General features: G+C 42.4%; 1 protein-coding gene across 8 annotated transcripts in view; it reads left to right on the forward strand.

The window, feature by feature from the left end:
- The window catches only part of PROSER1 (proline and serine rich 1), a 37,950-nt gene extending 17,643 nt beyond the window's left edge, over positions 1 to 20,307 (forward strand). For 7 of the 8 annotated variants that reach the window (XM_077158039.1, XM_077158037.1, XM_077158040.1 and 4 more), the window contains 7 exons: positions 1,078 to 1,161; positions 3,454 to 3,532; positions 4,145 to 4,270; positions 9,833 to 9,877; positions 12,852 to 14,619; positions 15,045 to 15,195; positions 15,727 to 20,307. In XM_077158039.1, the coding sequence (XP_077014154.1) occupies positions 1,078 to 1,161; positions 3,454 to 3,532; positions 4,145 to 4,270; positions 9,833 to 9,877; positions 12,852 to 14,619; positions 15,045 to 15,195; positions 15,727 to 15,849 (2,376 nt within the window). In that variant the 3' untranslated portion in view covers positions 15,850 to 20,307. The remainder of the gene's footprint in view (positions 1 to 1,077; positions 1,162 to 3,453; positions 3,533 to 4,144; positions 4,271 to 9,832; positions 9,878 to 12,851; positions 14,620 to 15,044; positions 15,196 to 15,726) is intronic. The other variant, XM_077158038.1, reaches the window with a different exon arrangement.
- The last annotated feature ends 3,380 nt before the right edge of the window (positions 20,308 to 23,687 follow it).

A 23,687-nucleotide genomic window follows, 5' to 3' on the forward strand; every position in this document is an offset into this window, starting at 1 on the left:
CATTTGGTGTTCCCTTGGAGAATCACACTGCATAATAACGAATCTGAGAAATCCTGTAGTAAACTTGCTTTTATATCATCCGGTGTTCGCTGAATCTGAAAAATATCTTCTTCAGAGAATGGTTTATTTCCATTTTGTATAGCAGCTAACCCCAAATCTTCAAACAGTAAGCTTTTATTAGCTCACACAGTTTGTGTGGGTCGGGAATTGGAAAGGAGGCTTGTCTGGGTTGTTCTGGCTCCATTTCTGACGAAGTCGCTGTCGTGTGACAGTTCGACTAGGGCTCACAAGTAAGCTTCCAAGGTGGCCCCCTTTACCTGCCTGGCATATCAGCACTGGCTTTCGGCAGGGTCCTTTACCCCTTGCCACAGGGTCTTCTCTCCAGGGCTGCACAGTATCCTTACCACATGGTTCCTGGCTTCCACCAGACCAAGTGAGTCTAAAGAGAGGAGAGTGGGAGCTGCTGTCCCTTTTCTGAGTTGGCCTCAGAAGTCTACTGCCGTCATTTCTGCGGCTCTGCTCCTCATGGGAAGGGCCTGCACAAGGGCACACAAGCAGCAGGGGTCCTTGGAACCATTGTGAAAGGAGCTTCCCTAATGGTCCCAGTGAGAGACTCACAGCATTAGGGACATGCTGTCATGGTCTGCCTACTCATTCTGGCCTGTTCCCTCGGCTGTTAACTACAGCCATCTCAAATGAGGGCTCATGCTCATGCAATGTGGAAAAATCACACGATGCTTACAGAGGGCTCCGTCTTTCCTCACCAGTTTTCAGCTGCAGTGTAGGAACTCTTGACTCCTTAAGCGCTGTACATGCTGGACCATTGGAGATCTTGTCTTTGTGGAGGAAATCAGTTAGAACACCTGTTATCTTCCTCTCTGCTGTCGCCTTTGTGTGCTGCACGCTTTCACTTCTGAGGGTTCTGCAGAGTCCTTGTCTCGGTCGTGCAGCTAGCCTGGCGGTGGGGTTCAAACCCAAGTCTCACTCCCTGTGTGAGGATGTCTCTTCACTGTGCTATAGTGCTGTTCTTTGATTGTTGGCTGAACTACTTTTCTTCGTTTTCTTTTTTTTAAATAGGGAACCCCTTTGAAAAAAGATGGTGAAGACTGTAGCAATGAAGGCAAAGGAATAGCTGCACGGATTCTTGGACCTTCTAAACCAGTATGTTTAGAAAAGATAATTGACAAACTCCTACGTGTAGTTTTCTGTCTGTTCACCACTTCGGCTCCCTTGTTGCATTGCTGGTACCACTGACTCTCAGGACACCAGACCGCTCCACCTACCTCACTGCTGGTGCACGCAGCTGTGTGCCTCAGGGAGTGCCACTGTCCCCTTTAAGCCAAAGGGAGTGATGTGCCTGAGGCCACCTGATATCGTGAGCAGAGGTGGGATTTTCACCCAGGACCGGTAAACAAAAGTCCATCTTCTTAGTCGAGCTTTTATACCATCAAGAGGAAATATTTTTATTAAGCACTTAATGTAAGCTAAGTATTAGAGTTTTATAAATCTATTATTTACCTGTCCTTTAAAATGGTAGTCCTTAAATTTTAGTAGCCTGAATCTATTCTGTATATTGAGGATTTATTTATATTTATACATACCAGTATTGATACTTGTTTCTGCTATTCACTTTATCTACTGTGTGGTAATATAGTGTTTTTAGTTGTTACAGAGCCCACAATTCAAAATATTGCTTTCAAAAAGCTGTCAGGGTTTAATTATTCAAATAAGACAAATTGAGAATTTCTAGTAGTGGCAATGTCTTTATAATAAAGCCACAATTTTAGGAAATTATTATAGTGCACTCACAAAACCTTAAGAACTTCTAAAACAGTGAGCATTTATAGAAGAGAATATCTCATCCTGGATTATAGTAAATTCTGTTTGGATGTCATAAGTTGAATGTACCTGTTAGACATACCATTCAGGTGCAGGTGTCAAATCAGGCTAATTAGGGTATGTAAATATCAAGAGATTTATTATAAGGATTGGCTCATGCCAATGAGGATTGGCAGTCCAGATCCCATAGGGCAGACCACAAGTTGAAACTAGAATGGAAGTGACAGTGAATTCCCCAGGAGAAGCTACCTGGTTGAGTAAAGGCAGAAGTTGTTCTGAAATCCTAAGTTCTGGATTTAAGACTTTGAGCTGATTAGCTGAGGAGAGCACCACCCCCTCACCCGCACCCCCCATTGCTGAAGGAAAGTGCCTCTGATGTTTGTAGATATAATCAACTGAGTATAGACACAAATCCATCTATGAAATACCCTCACAGTAACATTCGGGCCAGTGCTTCCTTAACCAAACAACTAGGTACCATAACCTAGGCAGGTTGGCACATGAACTTCACCATCCCAGAGGGAGACTGAATGGTCTGGGGAAATATGGTAGGATGGGTCAACTGTAGTAAGGACCCCTTTGAGATCACGTGTTTGATTTTAAAGTGAGACCAGTCAAATTGTTTATTTTTCCCTCCAGCCACATTCAGTTGTGCAGTTGGAGGTAGGGAGTGTGGAAAGTTCGCTTTAACTAGGCTTGTGGCTTGGCTGAATTAGATAGAATTAGGGAAACAAGAATGGAGCCGCTTTCAAAGGAGCGTTATGATGCTTGCCTGTGGCATTGACAGTCATGTAGGAGTGGACATCTCCTGTGGGTTGTAGTCTCTGCCCAGCCACTTGACAACTTCAGTGGCAATTGTTGACAGCAGAATAGTTGAAGATTTGTGCCTCAGCCAGGGCTACCCTTCTGAGAGCCAAGAGAGTCTGAGTCCCCCTGCACCAGTGGCCCCCTTTCCTGCTCCAAGTGCCCCTCCCTCTCAGTCATGAAGAGCCACCCTTGGCTTGGAATCAGGTAATTCAGCTTCTGGAAGACCAATTCCTTGACCCTGTATCATGAAATATTTGTGGGTTTATGAATTTCAAAAACCAAGAAGGTTAAAATATTGAATTCTGAGTTCCAATTTACATTCTGTTGGTTACCAAAATGCGAATGCTAATGCAAACAATGCTTTATTCTTCCAAAAGGTGAAGAGATGGAAAAGATGGTGAATTCCTAATTAGTTTAGGAGGATGTTGCCAGTGAAGTTTCTTGGGTAGCTGAGATTCTAAAACCTAGTGAATTTCTTGTTCGTAGTTAGATAAGAATTCTGGGGTTGGTTAGTGCTGAGATTATGAGCTGACCCTTCATTGGTGATGATTTAGTACTGAAATAAAAAATAAACATCTTCACCACCATCTTAGACAGACCAGCCTTTGGACTTTAATAGGAATCACATTTATTAAATAAAGAGATTTCCCTCATTTGTACTATGTGTTAGTCCCTAGCATTTGATGTCCTGGGACATTTTTCACCCAATAGGATTAAATATTATGAAAGATGAGTTTTGTGTTCTGTTTTGCTAGGAGACAACTTCTTGATTTTCTTCTAACTGGAATACTTTCCTCTGTCACCTAGCCTCCTTCCACATACAATCCACATAAGCCTGTTCCTTATCCGATACCGCCCTGCCGGCCTCATGCAACTATTGCACCAAGTAAGGAGTTCTTTTATGTTTTATCTTCTTGTTGCTGCTTGTGTGTACTGAATTGGAAATAAGGCTAGTGTGTGTACTTTGGAGAGCTGGAGCCCTTAGGAAGTAGACTGCAGCGAGTTTAGTTTTGCACACAGTTGGCTGCCCTGACCTATAACAGTTTCCTTTTGATAAATTAAATATAAAATATTCTTAATGATTAGTTATTCTCACTTTGCATATCTTTTTGATAGTTGGTGTTTAGAAGCATCATTAATGTATTTATTTAATTAGAAAAAATCAAGTGGATGTGCTTGACTGAAAAGACAAGTTTAAGTGTGGCAGCTTCTCCCACCATGCCATTCCGTGTCTTCATGCCTGGAATGAGCATTCAGCGGGAGAACCGAATCATCTCTAGTTCTCTCATTTTGTCTCAGTTTTCACGTATTTTCCATGGATAGTGTCAAGAGACTTTCGAGGGTAGTTTTTATTAAGTAATTTTCACTACCCTAAACCCAACCTCCATTTTATGAACAGTTTTGAAAATATATTGGACAGCCGCATTTATATAGTTTGAACTCCTGGTCACAGAACATTGCTGAACTGTCTTTTTTTGCTGTTGTGTTTTTACTTTAGGTGCCTATAACAGCGCAGGGCTGGTGCCCTTCACCAGCGTGATCACCCCAGGTGCACCCCCCCCGCCTCCATACACGCCTCACCCAGCAGGGGCAGGTAAAGGCATGCTATTCTGGGGTGTTAAAGGTAAATGCTGTCTTCATACATAAACATAGATTACAGGGCACAGTTGCCCCTAGCAGGGGCAGTTCTTGGTAGTATTGGGCAGTTTGCGTGACCCTGACGAACATCGTTTCCATGTTGACAGTGTGGAGTAACACTCTTCACTCATGCAGCCATCTCAGGCAGGCCCCTGCTCTGTGCTGCTCGTGTGTTAGGGGTTCAAACCTGAATCCCTCTTTACAAAGCTTGCAGTCTAGTGAGAAATGCACTTAAGAAGAGACTAAACAATTTCAGTATATTCGTTTTCATCAATTCTGGTTGTACATTTCTTCAGAGTTTAATTTCTCTGAAATCAAGATGGGTTTACAAAAAATGTCGTCTTATATTCTGTGAGGTAAGAGGAAACGGTCAGTGCTTTAATCAAAGACAAAGCTATGGGAACCCCTAGGACCAGCCCTCACGAAGGGGTGTGTAAGCTGCTGCCCTAGTCTTACTGCTGAAGCTTGTTGCTAGGCTTGTGGGCAGCAGCAAGTTCATTGAATTAAGTTGAAGAAAAAACAGATAAGAGAGGACGGGGAAGAAGCATGAAGAATGAGCAGTGACAGTGAGACAGGCACTCGTGATGATTCCAGTTGCCTAGAAGAAAGGTAGGAGCCTGGTAGAACTGGAAGCCATCATCCTATTGGCTTGTTTTCAAATCTCTCTTTTAACTCCCACATTGAGGATTCCCCAGAGGCTTTCTGCCTCCACGCCTGTATTGTGACTCCTCAAACAACACCCGGGCATGTCTGAGTCAGTGAAGGACTTGAGGACAAGCGGGCTGGGGTCGATGAGTGAGTGTGCGTGGGGTCAGGGCATTCGCAACCAGAAGGGTGAGCCCTCTGGAGGGCTGGGCAGAGGCCAGGGAGAGCCTGTGGCCATGTGAGCCTGCTGCCTGTTGGCATGTTTTTCTCCTGTTTGCTTTCAAAGACACAAAGGCCCAGTGGGGTGGCCTTGGCCCAAAAGCGTGACCGTGGACAGTCGTAGGTCTCATGAGTAGTGGGCTTTGACATGATGTTAAAGCTGTAAAGTAGGGTGGACTTAGGAGTGTCACCTTTTTGGGTAAATTATTCCCATTTTGGAGGAAGGTTTGTTAAGGCGTGAGAGGGGCTGAGACTCCTCCCAACACTTTCTAGCCCTTCCTTTTCCCATGGGTCTATATGGAACATGGGATAGGAAGCGTTTCACTTGCCATATGTGGTCAAGCTTTTCCCAGAAGGCTGCACCACTCACCCTCCTGCCAGTAAGAGCAGGTGAGTGTGCAGTTTCTTCACTCCCTTTCAACCTGAGGTTTTGTCATTTTTTAACCTTTGCCAAACTGATAGGATCATATAACTCAGATTTTTCATTTGTGTGTCTTTTGTAAAAGCTTAATTTTCATTTAGATCAGTAATTGTTTATTTGATTCTTCTGAGATTTTTGTCTCATGTACAAAACCTCTCCCTAGCCCAACAGTATGAAAATACCCTGAATGTTCTCTAATTACTTTCATAGTGTTTCTTTTTTAACATGTAGCTTTTAAATCCACTTTTCATTTTTTTTTTTTTTTGTATGTGTGGGCTAGGGAAACATTTAATTTTTTTGTTTTGGCCTTCCCAGAGGCTCTAAGTTACTTACTAATATTTAATAAATTATTTTTCTCTTTTGCTCACCAGGATGGGTTGAGTATTCTAACGAGAGTTAGAAACATTTTTTTCCGAAATTTACTGTTACATTTCATGTCTGCTTGTGGTGCAGACAGATAGAAGCCATGGCTTGTAAGATTCTTACTCCATCTGGAATTTATTTTCACAGAGGAATAGAATAGAGGCTCATCTCCATCGTTTATCCAAATGGCTGGTCATCCTGGCACCATTGATTAATCCAGTTCAGCTTCCCACTGATTTGAAATACCACATTCCACTCACATAAAATTTTCACGCATGCACACATACATACAGACTGAATCCCAGATTCTTTTTTCTGCATCAGTCTAGTTCTTTATGATTACCTCATATTGGTTTGATGAGCAGATTTATCGTATGCCCTGATATTTGATAAGGCATGCTCCTTCCTCACTATTCTTTCATATTTTTCTTATGTTTCATATTTTTCTTATGTTTTTGGAAATGTTTTCATCCTTAATGATTTTGAGATCATTTATGCAATTAAAATAATAGTTGGTTTTATGTATAATATAGTAATTTGGGAAAGAATTGACATTTTTATTGCATTGTCTTACCAGCCATTGATATGTATGTCTTTTATATCAAATCAGATGGTAGTGTTTTCTTCCCCAGGATTTATTTGACATCTTTCAAGAAGAGTTTTTAGTTGATTCTTCATAAGGTTCTATAACTTTAGTTTATCTCCAGGGATTTTAGAGGTGCTTCTGGGTTTTTTTTGTTGTTTTTTTTTTTGGTGTTAAAATTGTATATATGGAATATTTCATTTCTGAGTGCATGTTTTTAAAAATAGAAGAAGTTAGTGATTTTTATTTAATTTGTATCTGGCCGTTTATCACATTTTTATTCTAGTTTTTCTTGAAAGTCTCAAGTTTTCTTTGATTTTTTTTTGCTCTTTTAGTTTGGTTTGATTTGTTTTAACTCAGGTCAATTAAGGAAAATTCTAAAAGATTTGTTTTATTGAATTGTAAAATTAGCTACAGGGAAACTTCCTACCAGTCATTGGCTTCCTATTTAAAGAGAAGTTCAACAACCCAACTGTTTTAGACTATATTCTTTTCACCTCTAAAACTAGTATGCCTATCAAGTGCTTTCACCAGCACCTACCCCCTGAGTATAATGAGTACATTGTCTCTGTGTGGTCATCTGTTCCTGCACATCGACACTGTTAATATTCTTTACCACTTTGAAAAGAACACATTTTTTATTTGTCTCCATCTTTCCCATCAATGCAACAAAAGAAAGTCTCAAGTTTTTAGGTATAAAATAGTATCAGCTGAGTTCCACTCCTGCTTAAAAAAATTCTTTTTTTCTAGCCCTTAGCTGATGTTAATATTGTCCTAACTCCTTTTTGTTTTCATTCAACAGAAACTATTTCCTCATACCTTTATTTTCATTATTTTTTACAGCTTTATTTGGCTGGTTGATGGGTTGGTTGGTTTATATATAGCTTGAAGCTTTGCCAAAGTTCATGGTTGAAGAATCTAACCAATTGGAGAGACTTTTGATAAGAATTACCAATAATTTTAAAAATTAGTTCTTCCATTTTATTTTTATGTTCATTATGATTTTATCTCAGTTTTTCCTTTTCCTTACTTTTTGCATAAATAAATTGATCAAATTGCCCTCATTTTTTAGCAACTTTTTCTCCTTATTCCTACCCTAAAATTAGAAATTTTATCTTTAAATTTTTTAGTGATTACCTTCATTTTTAATGGTTCATTTTAAAATAAACTAAAAAATACTCTGTTTTACCATTTTGCTTCCATATTGCCTCTCTTTTTAAATCAGTTTTAATCACTTGAATTTTTTGCTTCTGCATGTTTACTTTTTCTTTAAGCTTTCCTTTGAACTCATGGCTCATTACTTAGTCTTCTGTTCTTTGATTCCCTGTTCTGATTTACTTGTTCTAATTTTCTATGTTTTTTAACTTTTTTATTGTATAGTATAGCATATATACAAAGCAAAGAAAGAAAAAGGCAACAGTTTTCAAAGCACTCTTCAACAAGTGGTTACAGGACAGATCCCAGAGTCTGTCATGGGCTACCATACGGTCCTCTCAGGTTTTCCTTTTAGCTGCTATAGGATATAGGAAGCTAGAAGGCTTAAATATTTTTTTAACATTACACTTGAACTTTTTTCCTTCTTTTTTTGTGAAAAATAACATATATGCAAAAAAGCAATAAATTTCAAAGCACAGCACAACAATTAGTTGTAAAACATATTTCAGAGTTTGACATGGGTTACAATTCCACAATTTTAGATTTTTACTTCTAGCTGCTCCAAGATACTGGAGACTAAAGGAGATATCAGTTTAATGATTCAACATTCATATCCATTTGTTAAAATCTTATCTTCTCTGTATTCCACTATCACCTTTGATCTTTCCATCCCTCTCTTTAGGGGTGTTTGGACTATGGCCATTCTAACTTTTTCATATTAGAAGGGGTTGTCACTAATATGGGGTAGGGAGATGAAACTATCTGATGTTCTGGAGAGGCTGGGCCCTCTAAGTTTCAGGACTTATGTGGTCCAGGGACCCATCTGAAGGTTGTAGGTTTCTGGAAAGTTAACTCTAGTGCATGGAACCCTTGTGGAATCTTGTCCTAGATATTCTTTAGGATTGGCTGGAATAGTCCTTGTTGGGGTTTGGCAGGTTATGATAGGTGGCAAGCCTAACCGAAAGATTGCATAAGAGCAACCTCCAGAGTGGCCTCTTAACTCTCTTTGCCACTGATACTTTATTAATTACACTTCTTTTCCCCCTTTTGGTCAGGATGGAATTGTTGATTCTAAGATGCTAGGGCCAGATTCATCCCTGGAAGTCATCTCCCATGTCCCAGGGAGACTTCTCCCCTGGATGTCATGTCCCATGTAGTGGGGAGGGCAGTGATTTCACTTGCAGAGTTGGGCTTAGAGTGAGGCTACATCTGAGCAACAACAGAGGTTCTCCAGAAGTAACTCTTAGGCATGCCTATAGGTAATAAGCTTCTCTGCTACCTACATAAGCTTCGCAAGAGTAAGCCTCAGGATCAAGGGCATGAACTTAAACACTCTTTGTACACGAATCATATCTTTGACGTAGTTCTTGCAAGAACTCATATTTCTAGTGTTAATCAGTGGGACACATAGGTCTCTACAACCCGTTTCAATCTTGTTCATCTTCAATATAGTAATATTACTTATAGACCCACTAGAGAACTACCGTCACTGCTATCTATTCCCTTACATTGGAGTTTTGGTAGAAAATGTCTTTTCTTTAGAAAGACTGTGTACAGAGTTATAGATGAGAACCCAGTTCTAATTATTTTCTTTATTAGAAACTTGACCTATTTCTGGAAGCTTTTTAAAAAGAAAATCCTATCTTTAGAATTTAGAAGTGTCTTTTTCCTTGGTAGTTCAGAAATTTCACCAGGATATTTAGATTTGTATCATATCATTAATTTTTTCATTAAGCCCTTTCAATGAAAAAATTTGTCTTTAAGCTTAGGAAAATTTTATTTTTATTATTCCTTTAGTTGCCTTTTCATCTGTTCTGTTTTTTCTCTCTATGGTACTCTCGTGTTTATTAGATTTCTATGGCATCCTCTTTACTGAAAGTATTTATGAAGTGCCTATGAAATAACAATGTTTTTAAAGCCTGAGTAATTAAGGGGAGGGGTGTGGGTAGCACTTGCTCCTAACCCTGTCTTGATCTCCATTCAGTTCTGTTACATGAGTTTTGTGTATTTCTTTCCTTTTCCCATATGCATCCTTTTTTTATAACACAGTTTGCATACGTATATATGTCTCGAATTTTTTTACCCCTAATATGTGATTATTATGGTTCTGAATAATTTGATTAAAGTTTACAATCAACTTTTATTTCTCTATTTTTATATAGAAAATGAGGACCTTTCCAATCAGTCGAAACCCACACAGAATCAAAGTAAGTATCAAGTTGGACCGAGAAATAACTGGTGTCTGTGTATGCAGAAACTTGATGCTTTGACCAGAGTTTCTGGTTAAAGAATGTAACTAATACTTGCTAAAAGTGGCTTATTAGTGATCAATTTTATGCATACAACATGAAATGCACACATCAAGTGTCTTGAAAATTAGCCATGAGACTTAGACCCTTATTTGTGTTGCTCATGGAATAGTCTCAGTCCACTTATATTACAAGCAGTTATATTGGAAGCCTTGTTTCTTGTTCAGTAAAGTTTGACTGTAAACACATTGAAAGCCTTTTTACAAAGGCTGTGTCATATCCTGCCTTTAGACATAAATCATTTCAGTCGGTATTTGGGGCAGCATAACCCAAATAGCCAAGAAAAGGAAACTGAGAAATACAGCAGAGCTGGGGCCCTGACACCTGCAGGGGGCAGCAGAGCTCCTCCCTGGCTGCAGGTGAACCTGCTCGGGTGGAGGCAGGGACCAGGTTTCTGCTAAAAGTCCATGGGGGTGGCAGAGTCGGGGAGGGGCGGGAGAAGTCACTCCCGGTGCAGGCATTGTGGCTGTGGTCTCTGGCGCCCCTCCCTGGAAAGGAGAGCAATGTGCCTGTTGGTGGAGCTGTGGCCTTTATGTTGGCCGTGGGGGAGACCTGCCCTTGGGAAGAGCGTGTGTCCAAGTGCCGTGGCAGGCCCAGGGTAACAGGCTTTGTTTTCTCATACATCTGGTTGGCGTGGTTTGTTCTTCCCTGTTTGGAGCCATATTAAGACACAGAAATAAAGGCAAGGTAGTACAGAGCTCCACGGCATGGTCTGACAGCCCTGGGCTGAAGTGTCACCCCACCCTCCAAAGCCTCAGGACCTTTTCTCGGCTGAGCTGACTGCAGACAGCTGAGCTGATGTGCTCAGAGCTCTCAGCACCAGTGTGTTTTATGGCTCAGAGCCAATTTGGATACTAGGGAAGGAATGTTTATTGTCATGCTGTGGGGTTGAAGGTTTTGTGGTTTATGTTTCTGTTTCAGTTTTAACTGTGGCCACTAGGATTGCTTGTGCATGGTTTTTGCCTTATTTCCTAAAAGAATTTCTAGCAGAGACTGATAAGCATGCTAGATAACTCGGCTTTTCCTTGAGATCTGTCATTGGCCACATAATCTTCAGCACGCAGTTAAATAAGATAGTTGATTTTCACGTTTCCCAACCAGTGTTGACTTAGATATTGTTTTGGTACATTTATTTATAAACTCGAAAATGCATGTCTATTCTTAATGCTCGTAGTTCTCATAGAACTACAAAGCAAGTTGAATACAGAAGTATTCATCTATGTTCCTATACACACCAGTCTAAATGATGGCTGTTGCTCTTTTCCCTGAACCTCAGTCACTGTTTGCAGCACCAGTATGGTACAGACTTCATGCTCTTGGAGTTTGAGGTTTGTGTGCTCACACATTAGCACATGTCCATTCTCAGATCCTCCATACTCCTCCTCAGAAGCAGCGTCTAGCTTAGTGCAGCTAGGGTCCTTGAATTGTACACACTGAGTACAATGCATCACTTAGCGCCTCCTTCACTTGTTGCCCTCCCCTGCTGTGATTCATGTCCAGCATTGCTTCACTGGCCTTGGCAGCTTCCTTATGGCAAATGTGTCTTAATTATGTACAGATTTAAAAATTTAAGCCTGTTGCTGAGAACGTAAAAGGAACTTTCTCTGTGGTACTGCAGCAGACTGCCACCAGCCCAGCAGGGGATGGTCGGCACAGCATTGGCTGCCTGCATCACACTTACCTTCTGGCACCCAGTTTGAGCTGACTGCTGCCACTCACTGCCACCAGTTGATTCAGGGAGGATACCCACATGGTCCCCAAATGCTGTTACCCATGTGTAGAGGTTATCAGGTGATGGGTTTGGAGGCTTAAGTTTGAGAAGATCATGATGCATCCAGTGCAGCAGACACTTATTCAATGCCCAGGTGCTGTGCACTATGTTAGGTATGAAGGCACTAAAGATGAATTAGGTGCAGATTCTGTCCTAAAGATGTTCCCAGGACAGGACAGGTAAGGGCTGTGGTTAGTGTAGTGCAGAGCCAGTGTGTGCAGATGCTGGTGGGGAAATGTCACGGAGCAATAATTGGAAATGTTAGCAAAAAGAGTTGGGGGGTAGATTGTCATTTCCTGGCTGTGATCATGAATCTATGCCATGGGTTGGCTTAAACAACAAGGATTTATTGGGTTAGGGTTTGGGGCTAGAAAAAAATCCAGAATCAAAGTGTCAGCCAGGTGATGCTCTCTCTCAGAAGAAGTTGGCACTTGGGGGCTGGCTGCTGGTGTCCTTGCTCCTGGGCTCTTCTCTCCCAGGACCATGAATGTGCAGGTGTCTTTTCCTTTCTCCTCCCTTCCCTGCTTGCTTTCACTCTGTCTGAATCTCACTCTGCATATCAAGGACTCCAGGTGTAGGATTAAAACCCTGCCTGGTTCAGTTGGCCACACCTTAACTAAAGCTAACAGCTTCCAAAGGCCCTTTAAGAGTATGCTTTTTCCCCTGGGTGTGAGCCCTGACCTCCACAGCCTGGTGTCTCCAGGAGGGGAAGGGTCTGGATGCTGGGAATGGGGCGTGTTTTGCTGCTCTAGGAGGGTGGCATGGGTGCTTGAAGGTTAAGGTCAGCGTGCCACACTAGTTGTGGTACAGAAGAAGTTCTGGATTTTAAAAAGAAGTGGAAAAGTAGGAAGGGAAGTTTATTTGTTGGCTTCTTGATGCTCCCTCTCTGAGTCGGAGGCTCTTCGGAGCAGGGTCTGGAGAAGTGGGTCTCTGCATTGAAGATTAGGGTCCAGGGATTCGTCTCCTTATACCCTGCAGTGGCCACGGCCTGTTGTGTATGTTTTAGTGTTTCTGATATTTGGTAATATTACGTATTTTTATGCATTTCTTCTGAGTTTGTTGATGTTCAGCAAGTTCTTGGTGTCTTTTCTCTTCCTGCAGCTTTTCCCACCCCGACGGGCCAGCTCTTCTCTCCTGGTACTGCCAACCCAGCAACTCCAGCAGCGGCTCCGGCGGCAGCTCCTGCAGCTACTACTGCCCCTCCTGCGCCCCCTGCCAGGGCCCTCAGCCATCCGACTGCACCAGTGCCTGCTGCCGCACTGGGAACGAACATGCCCAGTCCTGTCATCCCTGTGCTACCAGGGCAGGTCTCAGCTGCACTTGCCCCGCAGCCACCAGCGCCAAATCCAGCAGCCACCAGAACGCCCTCCCTGCCAGCCACTCCTACCACGTCTGCCCTCAGCACGGCAGCCGCTCCTGCTTCTTTGTTTTTTCCTGGCCTGGTTCCACCGCCAGGTCCTGCTCCCACCCCAGCCCCTCTGACCACCTCTGCACCTAGGGTACCTCCTGCCCCCCATGAAACATTTGCTCCCACCTCTGCTACTTTCACCAGCCTCCCCTTTTCTGCTGCCTCAACTGCTGCGTCTACCAGCAACCCCAGTTCTGCTTCGTTGTCCTCGGGTTTTGCAGGACTACCGTTGCCCTTAACTTCCCAAGGGGCATCCAGCCCAGCTTCTCCTGCACTTGCTGTTGGCTCTACCCCCACTGCTGCTGGTGCCCTTGGCGTGAGCAGTCCTCTTCTGTCTGCCTTGAAAGGCTTCCTGACGTCCAGCGACACCCATTTAGCCTGTCCTTCTGCTCTGTCCTCTGCCATGACGAGTGGGTTGGCCTTGTTGTCTTCCCTCACTCATCCGCGTGTTGACTCTCCAGCACAGGCCCCCACGAAGTGCTGTCCCCCACAGCGCCCCCCCACTCCAGGACTGACTGCACTGCCAGGCCCCCCAGCTCCTGCCACCAACCCAGCACCCACACCCACTGCTGCATCTGTGCAGTCCCCATTGGCTGTGCCTACATTGTCTTCAACCACAGCGACCGTGAGTGGTGGCTCTTTGGCCACCCCCTTGCGGGGCCCCCGCCCAGGCACCTTGGGCTTGCCTGTCCCAGCCATCCCCACTGCCACGACTGTCGCCGTTAGGATCAAAGCCGAGCCCACGAGCCCCACTCCTTCAGCCTTCAGGGGCCCATCCCACCCGGCTGGGCCCACTCATGGCGCCTTGGGGTTGCCAGGGGCCTTGGGTCGCGCCTACGCCCCTGCCTCAGGGCCCATCACTTTACCTGCTTGCCTTAACCCGTCCCTGTCGGGGCTCCCCAGTTTGAGTTCTCCCTTGAATGGCTCCAACCCCCTTTCTTCTATTTCCCTCCAGCCACATGGCTCCGCCACCCCCCTTGCACCAGTGTTCACTGCTCTTCCTCCATTCACGTCTTTGACCAGCAATTTCCCTGTAGCTGGCAGCCCTGCTCTCAGCCCCTCAGTGTCTCTTCCAGGGGCCTTGGCAGCCACCTCGTCGCCCACCAGCGTGCCCACGCCAGCCCTTCCCCCCAGTTCCACAGCCACTGTCCTCTCAGGACTGTCTGCCTCCGGGCCAGTGTCGGCAGCACCTTTTCCCCTCAACCTGTCCACGTCTGTCCCCTCACTCTTCTCGGTCACGCAGGGACCGCTGCCGCCCTCGAATCCATCCTATCCCGGCTTCTCCGTCTCCAGTGCCCCCAGTGTCACCCCTGCGCTCCCTTCCTTCCCGGGGCTGCAGGCACCCTGCACTGCCACGCCCCTGCCTGCTGCCGCCACCACCTCGTCCCCTGCTCCTGTCCTCCCAGGGTTCGCATCAGCCTTCAGTTCCAGCTTCAACTCTGCGCTTGTAGCACAAGCCGGGTACGTGCACACCTTGCAAAAGACGAGAATTGTTTCCACCTTGCTTGGGTTCATGGTCATTCAAGTGAAAGTCAAATTCAGTTATTTGGTTATGTTAAATTACATTCTTTTTTTTCACTGTGTTGAAGCTTCAGTGTTTGAAAAATATTCTGTGGCCACTCAGCCACATGAAGGTAAATGTGAGAAATTTATGTGCCTGCTCGTGCCATTTAAGAAATTGTGTTTGGTAATTTAACTTGATTATAAAGCAGCAAAAAAATTTTATATGTAAAACACTGAGCTACAGAATCCAGAGAAGTATATTGTAGAAGTAAAATTTAGGTTTCCCTCTTGGGTAGTTAATTTAGATTGCTTTCAGCGTTCCTTCTAATGAAGAAATTCTGAGATTTTTAAATTTCCAACTATTCTCCTGTCCACGTTTGCAGTTTATCGTCAGGACTTCCAGCTGCCAGCGGCTCTGTGTTCTCAGGCCTTCTGTCCCTCCCAGGCATCCCTGGCTTTTCACAGAACCCTTCGCAGTCATCTTTGCAGGAATTCCAGCGCAGCACGGCCGCACAGCCCGCGGCATTCCAGCAGGTGAGCATGGCCTGGCACCAGTCGGCGTGATGGGTGCGAGAGCATGGTGAGGGAGGGGTGGCTCTCCCTGGGCTGTCTTAAGATTGTGTGGCCATTTCCGCAACCACCAGCACTGCTATATTCTCTCAGGAGAGTCACAAAAGTTGTTAGATACACTCACCTTCATGACTGGCTTTACCTACTGAAAGGGTTTAAAATCTCAGTTTGGAAATTTTACTTAATAAAATGGCATCCTTATCCATGAGTTACATTTTAATTCATCTTCCACGAGTTAAGCCAAAATAATCGACTGTTAAAACAGGTTACCTCTAGAAAACCTCCCAGCTTTTCTCTTAATGGATATTATATATTTTCAAGTCATTTACTGCCTCCTGCACTAAAGGTAAGTTTGACTGTTTCTTAATTTCAAGGCACTGTGCTAACTTTATCTTGTCCCAGCATTATTTGTTTCCTGTAATGTAGCGCAGTCAAGAACAAGGGCAGACTGATTGAATCCAGCACCTGCTAAACTTCCTGTTCTTGTTTGTCCAGGTCCATTCCACCTCGGCTCTGGAAAGCTATTCAGCTCAGCCTGATGGATTTCCTAGTTACCCTTCAGCACCAGGAACACCATTTTCCCTGCAGCCAGGCCTCTCCCAAAGTGGGTGGCAGTGAATGTTCATGTGTCCTACTTGGGAGCAACACTGGAATTGCCTGAGAACGACTCTGGCAAGTCTGGCGAACCTGATGGGCGTGAAGTCGGGAAGAGGTCAGAAGATGAGAGCAGGAACTTAAAATAAGAATTTAAAAATCAGGGCTGCATTTTTAAAAAAGTTTTAGATGTGAACATTCCCTGTGTAAATAAACTGACAGTTAACTCTGTGGAGATCAATATTTAAAAAGCATTTGGGGACTTTTCACTTCCCAAAACTCCCATATGAAGTTTTGAATGATGTATGTGACCAACACAGAAGGAAGGTTAAAGAGGAGACAGAACGCTTCAAATCCAAATACAGCCTTAAATCTGCTCATGTGGCATCCGCTGACAGAAGTCATGGTGTGCCTCGGACATTAGGGTGGCCTGTGGCCCCGGTGGTACAAACGCAGCTCGAGACCACACTTGTTTTTAATTTCTGATACTAATAATCACCCTTTATACTGCTAAATTTAACTCAATATATTTCAGGTAAGTGAAAATGGTGCTTAATGTAGTCCTCAGAATGGCTTTCAGGTGTTTCTGACTAAAATATATATCCAGAACTACTTTCTTACAGAAATACAAGTAAGGCCAGTGATAATTTGCCTTCAGAACCTTGTTTCTTAAACTCAGCAGTATCCAAATAAGAAAGGAACATTTTACTGACAATTGGGCTGCCTCTGTGATTCACTGAACCCTGAAAGCTCTGGGCAGATGTTTGCAATCATGGGAAGTGGTATTTCTGTTGACACTACAAGTCAGGTGCTGTGACAAGTGCTGATCCTATGACTCTGGGGATGGAGGCATGCTCTCTTAGTAAATATGCAGTCCCCTGCCTAAGGATCTGTGGTGTAGAACATTGGGTGTTGCTTATTTAAGAATGACAACTCTGCTACATTTTATGGGGTTGGTAGGGAGAATGATCTCCAGTCCTGGGATTAAAAGTAGAAATGGGGGGTGCACAGATGGTTCAGTGGTAGAATACTTGCCTTCCATGCAGGAGACCTGGATTCTATTCCTAGACCATGCACACACCCCCCCCCCCAAGAAATGTGTAAATGATAGAATCTACTGTAGCACATTTCAGCATCTAGAAGGTTTACTTTTATAAAGATGGTGTCTGGAAGATGTGGCTGATGTATTTTCCTTCAACATGGGGAGCAAACTTTTTAAGGATAGTAAAAATAATCCTGTATAATTAGTTTTTAATAATTTTTTAGAATAAACTATGGATGAAATATTTTATAAATGTTTTGTTAAATGCTTGGGTAAGCTTTTTACTTTTTAATTTGTGCTAGAGCTAATACATAGAACATTTTTAGTCATAATTGACTTGAAACCAAATTGATACTATTGATTGCTAATTCCTTTAATCTTTGAGGTGAAAGTTATATCCAGCATTTGAAACTGGCAGATTTATGACTTATAAGTATCTTCAAACACAGAATGTAACTGCATAGTTACTCCAAAGCCAGTTGTCAAAGTTGTCATTTATTCTTTGTTTGTACTCATAATCCTTTTTAAAGATTATATTGTGTTGCTTATGTATGTTAACCATTCATTCAGAAAACATTTGTTGAATAAGTGAGCTTTATACAGGATGACACCCCATGAGGTCTGTTTCTACCATGTTACGGGCCCCTTTTGAACCCTGTTCATCTCTTAGATGTTATCTCTGGCATCTTGCACATTCGGGGCGCTTGGGAGATTTATTCGAGAGTGTAGAGAATGTGTTCGGAGTGCTTGCAGTTGTCACTGGAGTCTAATGCTGTATGTCTACCTCACAGCCACCCTATGCGGTAGGTACTAGTAACCTCATGAACTGATCAAGAAGTCAGGGTGCAAGCTCAGGCCGGGAGCATGCAGTGAGTTTGAGCTGAGCAGTCATTGCTTTCCCAGGCTACTTGTGTTGTCAATGCTCTGGGGGGGTGGGGGGAAAGGAAGTGGGACAGAGGCAGCCTCTCATTGCCCGGGTGTCTAGAAAAATTTCCAGTGACATCAGAGTCTTAAAGGATGAGACAGAAATCACATCCTTGGTAAAGGCAGAACATAATGGAAAGGAATAGCAGTTTATTCATAGAGCCTGTTGGAATGAGTGTGTAGTTTAATGGAGCCAGAAAGCGAGAGTCCTCTGTCCCTTTCTCTAGAAGACCTTCCCTGGTAGAAAGCCATGCTAGAAAACATTCTGCAAGAAGCTCCTGGGTTGCAGTACAGACGACGAATCAGTGGGAATAAACCAGTGACTGATGCAGAAATTCCAAAATGAAGACGGTGAGGACTGACATGGAAAGGGATTAGGAAAAGGAACTCTAGTTCAGGTATTGGTGGGAGATTTAGGATTCCTGTAGGACTCCAAAGATGGCATGGCTAGTAGGTGGGTATGCCGGTTTAAAAGGATTATGTGCCATAGAAAAGCCATGTTTCAAATCCTGATCCAATTTTGTGGGAGCAACAATTCCTATTCACTAACATAGGTTGGAATCTTTAGATTAGATTATCTCCATGGAGATATGGCATACCCAATTTTGGGCATTAACTTTTTTTTTAAACCTTTTTTATTGTGTAATATAACATTCAAAGCAAAGAAAGAAAAAAGCAATAGTTTTCAAAGCACTCTTCAAGTAGCTACAGGACATCCCTGAGTTTCTCGTGGGTTACCATATGATCATCTCAGATTTTTCCTTCTAGCTGCTCCAAAATATAGTAGGCTAGAAGGAATAAATGTTTTTATTTATCATCACAATCGACTTTTTGTGTGTGTGTGTGAAAAATAGCGTACATACAAAATAGTAAATTTCAAAGCACAGCACAACAATTAGTTGGACATATTTCAGAGTTTGATATGGGTTACAATTCCACAAGTGTTGGTCTTTACTTCTGGCTGCTCTAAGATACTGAAGACTAAGAACTATCAGTGTAATGATTCAGCAATCATATTCATTTGTTAAACCCTTCCTTCCCTGTATAATTCCACCATCTCCTTTGATCTTTCTGTCGCACTCTTTAGGGGTATCTTTAGGGGTATTTGGGCTATGGCCATTCTAAATTTTTGATGCTGGAAGAGGCTGTCAATAATATGGGGTATGGAGATAGAACTAGCTGATGTTCTGCGAGGCTGGGCCCTCTAGGTTTCAGGATATATGTGGTTCAGGGACCCATCTGGAGGTTATTATAGGTTTCTGGAAAGTTACCCTAGTACATGAAACCATTGTGGAATCTTATATATTACCCTAGGTATTCTTTGGGATTGGCTGGAATGGTCCTGGTTGGGGGTTGGCAGGTTATGATAGGTAACAAGGTCTAACTGAAGCTTGCGTAAGAGTAATATCCAGAGTAGCCTCTCGACTATTTTGAGCTCTCTCAGCCACTGATACTTTATATACTTCTTTTCCCCCTTTTGATCAGGATGGGATTGTTGATCCCACAGTGCCAGGGCTGGACTCATCTCTGGCAGTCATCTTCTGTGCCACCAGGGAGACTTTCACCCCTCAATATCATGTCCCATTTAGTGGGGATGGCAATGATTTCACTTACATAGTTTGACTTAGAGTGAGATGGCATCTGAACAACAAAAGAGGTCCTCAAGAAGTACCTCTTAGGGGGGGATACCTATAGGAAGGCTAAGCTTTTCTGCTATGTACGTAAGCTTCATAGGAGTAAACCTCAAGATCAGGGGCTTGGCCTGTTGATTTGGGTGTCCCTAAGTTTCCCTGATGGTAAAGTTTAATAGTTCCCGTGTTATTTTTCCCATCCCTCAAGGGACTTTGCCAATACTTTTTGATATATGCTTAATACTCTGGAATGTATACAGGCATTATATTAAGCTATGCAGGATTAAAGGCCTTCATTCTTATTCTGGGCTCCCTGTGTTGCAACTGTGCAAATGAACTCTCCAGACAGGTTGAGTTAGATTATGTGCACCAGCAAATTTAGGTTCCAGACAAAATAAACCTTTCTTCCTTTGGTCTCAAAGAGTAGGTGTTGTTCTAAAATACAGGCAGTGGAGATATGACACACCCGATTGTGGGTATTAACTTTTTGACTAGATGGAGATGTGACTCCACTCAGAACAAGTGGGTCGTGATTAGTTTATTAGAATCCTTTAAAAGAGGAAACATTTTGAAGACAGTGATAAGAATCACGAGAGCCCATGCAGCCAGAGAACTTTTTAGATGAAGAAGGTAAAATACCCTCAGGGGAGCTTCATAAAACAAGCCTGGAGAGAAAGCTAGCAGACGTTGCCATGTTTGCCATGTGCCTTTTCAGTTGAGAGAGAAACCCTGAACTTCACTGACCTTCTTGAACTAAGGTATCTTGACCTGGATGCCTTAGATTGGACACTTCTGTAGACTTGCTTTAATTTGGACAATTTCATGACCTTAAAACTGTAAATTCTTAATTTATTACAACTTAATAAATTTCCCTTTTTAAAAGCTGTTCTGTTTCTGGTGTATCACATTCTGGTAGCTAGCAAATTAAGACAGTGGGTGAATATATAGTCTTGGGGCTCTGGAGGAATGGGCTGAACATAATTTGGAGTCAAAGTGGATCTCTGCAACCATGAATCAGTGCCCTGGCCAGTGCAGGACTGAAGGGTGGAGCCGTGGGCAGAATGGCCTGAACAAGACTGAGAGCCAGGCCGGAGGCTCACAGAGCCCGGAGGAGGAGAGCGGTAGAAAAGGAAGGCCAGTGTCGCTGTCCGCTCCAGAGTCAACGGTGGAAATGGCATGGACATGAAGGGTGGTGGTGGTGGTGAGGGGAGGGGCAGAAGTCCGGTTGCACTTGGTTGAGGGATGAATCAGAATTGAGTAATTAAGGACTCTGTGCAGAATAATGTTTCAGCAGTTTGGCTTCAAGAGAGAAGACAACTGTGCTCTCTGTTGAACGGTCTGTGTGCTTATACGTAGACATGCCCCATGCCCAGCCTACGCACCCTGGTGCTTTGAGAATGTGAGTTATGTGACGCTTTTCTCTGCCTGAAAGTAAATACTGACTAAAGGGTCTTCAGGAAAATCAAGAATTACACTTAAAATAAGTTCAGTGTAATTCACCTCTCTTTTATTTAGTTTTCACTGGGATCTATTTGAAAGACAATTCAGCAGTTCTTTCCTTCTGGCACTTTGTTTTTGGTTTCCTAGTAAGCCTGTATGTTTAGAGTGGTGGTCTGAAAAAAGAAGTGTGCCTAGGGGAGGGAAGAGCAGTGACATGTGGGGTGTCGATCCTCCTAGGTGCTAGCTGTCTCAGAGCCTAGGTTTAAACTGGGGCAGGTGTTAGCGCTCACGTGGGTCTGGGATGTGTTCTCGGTCCAGTGGAGTAAGCCACCAGCAGTAGTCACTGTTTGCCACCTTCTAGTCTAGAAGAAAAACACTGAATTGGTAGCAGTTATTGCTAGAATCTTTTTTTAATGTTTGCATTGCTTCTTTACTAAATATTAACGGATAGCCCTAATACCTAACATAGCCATTATGTGTTAGTTTATTCTGAAACCTTAAACATAAAATTACTGTTTAGCTTAGATTTACTTTAAAACATAATGGAGTATTGTTTTCATTTGTTTGTTTTTACAAAAGCTGTTAATTCGTTTAACTGGTTAACTTTAATTTAAAGCCTCACCATTTGGTTTGCCAGGTAAGTTTAGTCTACTAATAGTTGGTATGTTATAAAAGACTTTATTTCAACTCAAACTTTGAATGAGCTTTTCTTTTTCAAAGGTGACACAATAATGGGTAAGCAATGACTAATTTAGTTAGTTTAAAAAAAATAAAGATTAACTGTATAAGCAAATAAGTTGTGAGGGGTGATCAAAATTTGTATCCCCAAGGTCTTTGTGTTCATGAGGGGCATTATGATACTGCTTAACTTTTAAATTTATGCCTGGTAAGATTTAATGGTGAGAGCTATAAATGACTGGTGTTTATAACTCCTAATCAGTAGAGAGGGAAAAATGGAATGGGGAAAAACAAAATCCAAAATAAGGCAAGAAAGAAGAAAAGCAAAGCATATGGCAAGATGTTGGCTACACTTTCCTATGTATTTTAACCACAGTATTCGTAAATGAACTGAACATGCCAAGAAGGCAGTAGCATGCCCAAAAGTGTTTATAGGCAAGGTCGATGGAACATTCAGGAATGGATCATTCCAAGGGTGTGCAGACTCTTCCCAAGAGAGTAGATGGAGAAACGCTGCTCAGTGCAATCTAATAGACCAGTATGATGTTGATTCCAAAACTCAGAGAAGGATTTTATGAATATGAAGAAATACAAGTCACTCTTACTCAAGAAGATAGGAAAAATTATATAAAATGTTAGCAACATTAGACCAGTGTTTTTTTTTAAGCATGATTTATCCTATTCAAGTTGTATTTGTATCAGGAGTGCAAGGGTGAAATGACAGGAAATCTATTAGCAAATGCAGAAAAAGCATTTGATAAAATTCAGCCACAATAATGGCTTTAAAAATAGACAAAACTTGGCAAACTAAGAAAAAAAGGAAACTCTGTCAGCTAAAGGAGAGCTATAAAGGTACCTGTACGGCACATCATTCTTAATTATAAAGTATTAGAAACATCCCTTTAAAATCAGACCAATCACAGAAAATGTAAAATCAGTATTGATTAGAAATCTAGCCAGAGTAGTAAGGTACAAAACAACAAAAAAAGATACAAGGATTAGAAAGAAAGATATAAAGCTGTTGCTATTTGGAGGTCACAAATTATTAAAATTAATTAATGAGATTTGCAGACACAAAATATTTGAATATCAGTTGCCATTTCAAACATCAGCAACTTGATTCAAAAAAAGAAAACATAATGGCATATTACCTAGGGATACACCTGATGCAAAATGAGTGACAACTTTATGGAGATTTTTTTTAAAACTGAAGAGCATTAAAGGAAACCTAAATAGAATGATCATACTTATAATGATACATATCCTTAAAATATAAAATCTCACAAATTAATCTCTGAATGCAATGTAAGTCCAATCAAAATCCCAGTAGAGTTTTCAACAAATTTCACGGGCTTACCCTAAGCCTCGAGTTTGTGAGGAAGAGCAAAACATGAAGGCTAGCCAAACCACGTCTGGAGGCAGTGACTGCAGGGAGGGGCCTGTGCCAATGAGTAATAAGACGTCATCGAGTCTCCAAGGCCAAGACAGCATGGTATTAACTGGGACTACCTAACTGATGGTGTGTGTGATAGAGAACCTGTGAACACCAGTCGTGCACGGAAACACTCATAACGTGGCTGCCAGGACAGGTCGGTTAAGACACTGCCCGTGAAGTGCTGTGCTAATATGAAAGAATGCCGGAATGGACCCTACACCACACCGTGCACAAAATGCAGCTCTGGGTGCAGTGAAGACAAATTCAAAAGAACAACAAACATCTGAAAGAAAATATAGGAGGATCTCTTTGAGACCTTGGGAAGGAAAGGAGTTTTTAACAAAGCCAACCAGGCACTGAATATGAAACTTCGTATACTATCAAAATAACATTAAAAGGATGCAAAAGAACAACTGGAAGAATATATTTGTAATATATAAGAACTATAAATCAAACCGGAAAAGCCTCTCCCTCCACCCCCCAAAAAATAAGCAAAATGTACTCATGCGCAATTCACAGAGGAGAAAACATGCATTGTACATAGTTTTTTGAAAGTTGCTCAGTTTCTTTAAAAGTCAGGGAAATCTAAATCCAAACCAAAATATACCCACTAGATTGTCAAATACGAAAAGGTCTGACAAGTGGCATCAAAGGGAGTATTTTTATACTGCTAGTAGAAGGTAAAGTTGATGCAAACCACTTTGGAAAACAA

Source organism: Tamandua tetradactyla, chromosome 4 (genome assembly GCF_023851605.1).
Source record: "Tamandua tetradactyla isolate mTamTet1 chromosome 4, mTamTet1.pri, whole genome shotgun sequence".
NCBI classification, from domain to species: Eukaryota; Metazoa; Chordata; class Mammalia; order Pilosa; family Myrmecophagidae; genus Tamandua; species Tamandua tetradactyla.